General features: G+C 37.1%; 1 protein-coding gene across 2 annotated transcripts; it reads left to right on the top strand.

The window, feature by feature from the left end:
* The first annotated feature begins 216 nt into the window (after window positions 1-216).
* LOC107627715 (BRISC complex subunit Abro1-like protein) lies at window positions 217-4,051 on the top strand. 2 transcript variants are annotated; one of them, XM_021117027.2, is made up of 3 exons: window positions 217-1,423; window positions 2,244-2,344; window positions 3,586-4,051. In XM_021117027.2, exons 1-2 carry the CDS (start codon window positions 452-454, stop codon window positions 2,295-2,297), a joined length of 1,026 nt encoding a protein of 341 aa, XP_020972686.2. In that variant the 5' UTR covers window positions 217-451; the 3' UTR covers window positions 2,298-2,344; window positions 3,586-4,051. The 2 variants fall into 2 exon arrangements, with proteins under 2 accessions (XP_020972686.2, XP_088359913.1); XM_088503787.1 differs by having other exon boundaries at window positions 3,535-4,051.
* The last annotated feature ends 3,257 nt before the right edge of the window (window positions 4,052-7,308 follow it).

The raw sequence follows: 7,308 nt of genomic DNA, 5'->3' as shown, positions 1-7,308 counted from the left end.
ATTTTACCCTTTATATAAATTAAATTAGAATTTTATTCTTGTTTTAATTTATATCTCCTACTTTATACTAAATAGAATATTAAAATTTATTTCAATCTCTGTTTCTTAGTCTCTGTCTCTGAGTCTCAGTCTTTCAGTTTCTAAAGCTATCTAAAAAAAATTAGAGAGAATTCATTTTTCCAATCTACTAAGTACTAACCTGTCATTAAACAAGATGAGGTGAAATTTTAGGACTCCCTCATTAGATAGGGCAGAATGGACCAGGGTGGCTTTTGGCGGGGCGGGGCTCCCCGTGTGCCACCCCTAGACTACTTATTATTGCCAACCCGAAGAAAACAAGTTTAAACGCAAAAAAGACTCACAGTTGCAGACTTCACTCTCACTATCAACCAATCTCTCTCTTTCTCTCTCTCTCTCTCTCCCCACCGTATTCCGCCGCCACCCACCACAAATGGACGACCGGCCGCCGCTACAAAAGATCGCAATCTCCGGCCCAACACTCGCATCCCTAATCCAGCGCTTCTCCACTTCCCCTTCCTCCCTCGATGGCCTCCTTTTCGGCCACGTCACCCTTCTCACTCCTCTCAACCTCTCCGACGATCCCTCCACCGCCTCCTCTGCCACCACTACCTCCGATGAATCCACCTCATCCGCCACCCTCGTCGCCACCGTCACCGGTTTCATCTCCTCCCCTTCCCCAACCTCCACCTTCTACGACTCCACCGGCACCGTCACACAAACCTCCCTCCGCAACCTCCTAAATAACCACCACCACCATAACAACCACCACCTGATAGGTTGGTTCTCCGCCCGCCGGAAAACCCCACTCCGTCCCTCCATGCGCGAATTCTCCGTCACGCAATCCCTCTCTTCTCTCTCCGCATTCTCCTCCCAAATTCAGAACTCATCAAACCCTAATTCCACATCATCTTCAACTGCTTCTTCCTCCTCCTCTTTCTCCCCTTGCATCTTCATCCTCTTGTCTTCTCCTTTCTCCAACGACCACATCCACACTCACGAGTACCGCGCGTACCAGCTACGCGCTTCCTCCTCCTTCGAACCGAAACTGATCGATATCGTCAACATCGGGCCTGCGTTTCGAGGGCATTATGGTTCCTTTAGTCCTAACGCGGCATTCCCGGTGTTGGAATGCGATTTGGGAATGTCAAGCATGAATGAAGATCGTGATGGTAATGCTGACAAGGAAGATGAGAGATTGAGTGTGATGAAGGAGAAGGCGAAGGATCAGAGGGAGCTCGATGGTTGCGCCGAGGGTTTCGAGGTTGGGAGGTTGAGCAGGATGATGGGGTCGGAGGCGAGGAGTTACACTTCGAATTTGGAGGATTTGTATGAGAAGATGCTTGCAAAGGTTGAGAATCTGACTAGGTTGGTGGAGCAGAGTAATGCCAAGGTTCTTGAGCAGGTAAAAATGTTTTTCTTTTTTTGGATTATCATTTTTGCTTTATGACTGAGTAATCATATAACATCTTAAAAGTGAAGTATAAAGTAGATACTTATAATCTCTTGGAATCTAGAAAACAATAAATACGTCACTCGTTTGTTAGAACATAGAAGGATGTTTAGAGGATCTATCATGGGGATAAATCATTTCTCTTAAATGTAGATATTTTATTATTTTTACTGTCCTGAAATCTTAGTAGTTCGATGTTTAGGACAATAAATCATTTCTCTTTATGATGGAATGCGATGCAATGCTTTGATTAGTGTAGCGGTTCCTAGCTAGTGGTGAGCTTGATAAGAATGTGGCGATTTAAATTGCACGAGTTGCATGTGATATTGTGATGTTTCTTCTCTTCGTCATTGTTGTTTTATAATAGGAAGCAACATTGCTGTTTGATCCATATAACCCTAAACCTTAGGTGTTGTTGATTGACTAAACTCTGAAGGGAAACTTTCCATAAAATGCGGTTTGAACTTTGAAGTATTGGTTTATCCCACCTTAGTTGTTGACATTCAGAATGTTGTCAAATTGGAGTCATAATGTTGCCGTGTTGAATGTTAAATAGCATATAGTAACAGCTTTGTCTTGTCGTTGAGCCGTTTAGGTATCCTTCAGAGTTGAAAAACATTAGTGCCTACATAGCCAAAAGTGGTATGAGTTGAATGGTATAGAGCGAGATTTTGTACCTTTCTGCAAGAGTGTCTGCTACCTCTCTTTTGTTAATAAACTTGATAGAAACTAGTAACTTATGTTCATTTTTTCTTTTATCAACTTTGAACAGGAACATTATAATAGAAAGTTGAGGCAAAAAATTAGAGCTGCTGCCTCAGAGTAACTATCATTATCAATGATGGCAATGCTTTCGTTTTAATTTCAGTTCAGGTAATTTTTTTATGTCTTGTATTTGTCTGTTCCTACCCCCCCCCCTTCTTTTTCTCTAAATTTCTAAGCAATCTTCTCAAATAAATAAAAAATTCATGCTATCAATAAAAATAAAGCAGATTTGGTAATAGATCTCGTGATATCAATTATTTGTTTATAAGCTCGTCTTTGCATTATTAAAACTGCATATTCATCAAAGTGAATTGTAATATTACTAAAGCTCATTTGGTTCTTGCTCAAGTTGAGCTAGCTAACTGTATAGCCTTCTAGGGACTCAATTTTGTTATGGCCCTTGTGAGTTTGGAGATGGAAATACAGAAATACTTTTACTCATCATCATCATCATCATGGTGTTAGCTGATGATGTTTGGTGCAGATCTGTAGTCATAATATCCTAGATTCTTAATCAAGCACACTCATTCTATATCAAGAGTCAAGACATTTATTACTTAATTTTGGTCACTGTTGTAAAAATTATAATTATATCATTTCACATATAAATTATGTCCTTAACATGCATAAAATTTTTAGTAGCTTCCTACCTACAACGATACTATTCTTTCAGCTTCTTGTTATTGTGTCTGAAAGAGATCTTATTCATGTTTTCCTTAATAGTAGATGCACTAGTGCATATTCATGTATATTTGATAGACGTTCTTTTCTGGTTTTAGGGTGGTCCACATTGCAGAGCAGAAAGCCTATGTGTATTGTGCTATATAGTCCTACCCAAAATATGCATATTTCATATTGTATTTGAGTTTAGCCTTACAGAAGCATTTTCCTGAGGACGTGCACTTTTATCTCATCATCCTCACCCCTTTCTGTTTTCTTGTTTTGTTTTCCCGGTTTTTGCTATCAATTGAGTTACACAAGTTATTTGAGTTTTGTATAGCTTAGGAAGGATTCTTTTTGAGAATTTGATATAAAAATTAACAGTAAACTATTAATGCAATCAACCTCTGAATGTCAACTATGTTAGTGTTGAATAATGCGACCTTGAGTTTAATGCAGCATTTAAGCAGTATAAAATAGTGGCTTATTTCCTGCAAATATATCTGATTATCTTCTCTTATGCTGGCATATGGTTGGATTACTTATGTCAAATAGCTTCTTGAAACTCACTAATGTCATGCTTATATTAACTACATGTTCCACTTGTTTTCATGCATTATATGACTGGGGCGCACTAGCATGGCAATCATCCATGTTAACAAGCTTATTTTTTGTGTGGCACAAAGCAGAGGAGGGTTAAGCAAATTGACGATTTCAGCCTTGTACACCTGACCTGGATAAGCAACAGTTTCTTCTGGTATCACTGGAAACATGAGACCGGCTGTTTGGACCTTTTGGCAGGCCTATCATATAATCTGTCCTGCTATTGTAGATTTTGTATTTTTTACTTCATGGTGACTCTTAAAGCTGAAGAAGGCGGTAAATCGTGCAGGGTGGTTGAATGGTTTTGGTCTTCCTCAATTCAAAAAGTTTTGAAGCTTTCTCTCCCAAGCTTTTGTGGCACATATTTGCTTCCTGCAATGACATGCCAACTGTATTTTGTATTGTTTGCTTTTGGTTCCTTTTATCCCCTTCATAGAATATTAAAATTTCAGCTTTAATAGTTAGTTTTACTTTGTTGCTTGCACAAAGATCACTGTAAAAGAAAGAAATGAAATCAACAAGCACTCGGTTAATTTTGGTATGTTTACAAAATTATCATTCTATGGTGAACTTCTGAAATTTTCTGTTCTGTAATTATGCCCACCTTCTAGATGCTAAGCATTCATTATAAGCAAAATGTACTACATTATGTACGAAGGTAATTTAATGGTTCAAAATTTATGTCCTTGAGGTACAAGCTATACACTATATGCACTATTGAATTATCTTGGTGCATCACACACTAAATTAAATGTATCATAGCATTCTCTTTGATTATAAATAAGGTACTCTAGTCTTGCATCAAGTACTAAAAATGCTGGGATTCCTCCTCTATTATAGTGGTATAACATCCTAGGGTTGGTTCCAAAACAATGTCTTCGATGAGTAGGAGAAAGAAGCGTATTTTACTAATATTTAAATTTTGAGAAAAGAACAAATAGGTCTCTGTTTTCTTTCGTTCCTGACCATTGAAAAATATTTTTAAGTCCATGACGTCTTTAAAAGTTGGACGGATCAGTCTCTTCGTCCAAATGCTTCCGTCAGACCCAACGGAAAAGTCTGAAGTGGCTCCCGTAATGCTTGTCACGCGTACGCGTGGGTCACGCGTACGCGTCGCACTTCCCTCTCACGCGTACGCGTCGCCATGAATTCAGCAAATCCTCATTTCTTCACGATTTCTCCACTTTGCATACTTTTTTCCCATTTCTTTCAAGTCATTCTTGCCTTCAAAACTTTAAACCACTCAAACAAACATATCAAGGTATCGAATGGGAGAAAAGTAAATTAAATTTAGCCTTAACCCCATTACAACCATTGAAAAGACCTCTTGATATGTGTATTCATGCATTGAATATATGTTGATTGGTAGAAGAAGAGTAAGCCTTAGAAAGCAAGATTAGTAAAGAAATGAGAGAATCGACCCTCAAACACTAGAGAGATTAGAGTGCAAACACTTCCGGTGAGGATTCGATGCTCAATTCCTTATTCCTTGCTTCCACGAGCTTTCTTCTTGCAAGTATATTTATACTTCATTTTGAGAATTGAATTAGTAGAATTCATAAATCATCATACTATCTTAGCCCTACTTGTTCATATATGTTCTTGGAGATTGATTCATTTTTAACCAAATAGGTAGACGCATTTTGCATATTAGTTGATGAACCACAAGAGTTTAGCATGGGGACATGCTAATGTTTAACTGTGGAAAAATTGATGAACCATAATTTTATGGTTTATATTGTATTGAATTTGGTGGATTTTATCAACTTTTTCCACATTTATTCATTAAAATAGCATGGTTTTGTGAATTTCTCCTAAGTGTGCTTAATGATTGAAAACATGCTTTCTAGGCTATTAAATTGCTAAATTTAATTTATTTTTCTCACATTCGATGTCTTGATATGTTTGTTTGAGTGATTTAAAGTTTTGAAGGCAAGAATGACTTGAAAGAAATGGAAAAAAAAGCATGCAAAGTAGAGAATTCATGAAGAAATGAGAATTTGCTGAATTTATGGCGACGCGTACGCGTGACCCACGCGTACGCATGACAAGCATTACGGGAGCCACGTCAGACTTTTCCGTTGGGTCTGACGGAGGCATTTGGATAGAGGGATTGATCTGTCGAACTTTTAAAGACTTCAGAGACTTAAAAGTATTTTTCAATAGTTAGTGACAAAAATATCTAAAAAAAAAAGGTCAAAAAACTATTTATCCTTTTCTCTTAAATTTATTTACTATCTTCTACAATACTACAATGCCAATTTCTTAAAATTTTTAGTAAGCCAATTCGATTGTTTTTCCGGTCAATATTTGATAATAATTAAAACAATAATGATATGATTTATTAAAGTTAATTATTAAATCGGTTATTTATATTGAATACATATTAAAATATAAAATATATATTAAATTAAATTAAATAATACGTATATTTACGCATAAATATATAACAACAAAATTTTATCTCACTAAAAAAGATTACAACATAGACCAATTATTTGTATATATATGACATAATTTAATAATTGATTTTTTTATATGTATAACATAATTCAAATTGTTTAGAATTGGCCAATGGAAAACACGAATAACATTAGCATTAGTAGAACAAGGGCATTTTTTGAGTTTTTTAAATTTGTAAATTGTTATGAAATTTCTTTCAGAAAGTCTTTCTTCTCTTATAAATTTTTAAGTTCATTAGTAAAACAAAAATAAAGCCTATAAGTTTCTTTTTATACCAAAAGAGATGATAACATACACAAATGGAAAATAATAGAAGGTTTGCTGGAATAGTGGTAAGTAGTAACTATTAACAATATAAAACAGCTATGAATCGGAACTGAAAATAGTATATTGTATACTGGGCTTGTATTAAAAGTCCAAATGTTGAGGGAAGGTGGCTGCTAACTTGCTTTATGTCTGGGAGTCGCTGCCCGATTTGTATGTTTGAGAGAATAAGGGATGGTACTTACAAAGATACTCCGATGTCTAAGTTAGTAAGGGGGGTAAACATGTTTGAATGTATTGGAGCCTAGATTTACCTGAGTGAGACAGTGTATTTATAGAGAGGATCCAATAACCACCGTTGAAGTAGTTCTACTTCTGATGGTGGATAACCGTCCCTTTATCTTAGGGTTGTTGGAATCTCTCTTCTAGAGGTGGGTGAGAGATTCAAGGAGGCAGTTACTCACTTGGATAAGTGTTGACTGCTTAGTAGGTGTTGACTCCGAGTTCTTGGTGGAGGTCAGATAGTACGTGGAGGCCATCCTTTTGGATTGGGCCTCTTGTCTTGATTTGGGCCTGGCTTACATTTTGGGACAGGACATAAACAGTGCCCCTACTCGAGTCTGATCTCTTAGCTATGAGTTGGATTCGAGTATTAATCGAACTCGGGGATGCTTTAAGTCGATTTCTTCTCTCATGTCGGAAAACCGACGTGGTTTTTAGTTTTTGAAACCGACGTGATTTTGAATTTTCAAACATTGCGTCTAATCAAATGTCGCATCCGTTTGGCCTCTGTATTTACATGTGGGCGGGCAGTTACATTGGTAACGGCGCGTTCTTTTAATGACCGATCTGTTTTTACGATTATGCCCCTAGTGGATTATGAATGTCTTTCCCTCTTCTTTCTTTCCTTTCTTTCATTTGCTCTCTGAGAACTATTTCGCTCCTTCGCTCCTTTCCTCGCTCACAAGATCCTCAAGCTTTCTCTTTCGTTGCAGCGTTCGTCTTTCTATCTTCTTCTTCCCAAAAGGTTAATTCTTTGTATCTCCTTTTTGTTTTTCTTGATATGCTGCCTGTTTTGAGAG

This window comes from Arachis ipaensis, chromosome B2, assembly GCF_059453495.1.
Source record: "Arachis ipaensis isolate K30076 ecotype BB chromosome B2, ASM5945349v1, whole genome shotgun sequence".
In the NCBI taxonomy this organism is placed as follows: Eukaryota; Viridiplantae; Streptophyta; class Magnoliopsida; order Fabales; family Fabaceae; genus Arachis; species Arachis ipaensis.
The sequence above is the reverse complement of the archived record's forward strand: the minus strand, read 5'-3'. Positions and strand labels throughout refer to the sequence as shown.

Bases quoted from the DNA above. Each gene is read 5' to 3' on its own strand.
- LOC107627715 (XM_021117027.2), top strand. From the start codon at position 452: ATGGACGACCGGCCGCCGCTACAAAAGATCGCAATCTCCGGCCCAACA. The intron at 1,424-2,243 runs GTAAAAATGTTT...AACTTTGAACAG, and splicing joins ATGCCAAGGTTCTTGAGCAG to GAACATTATAATAGAAAGTT.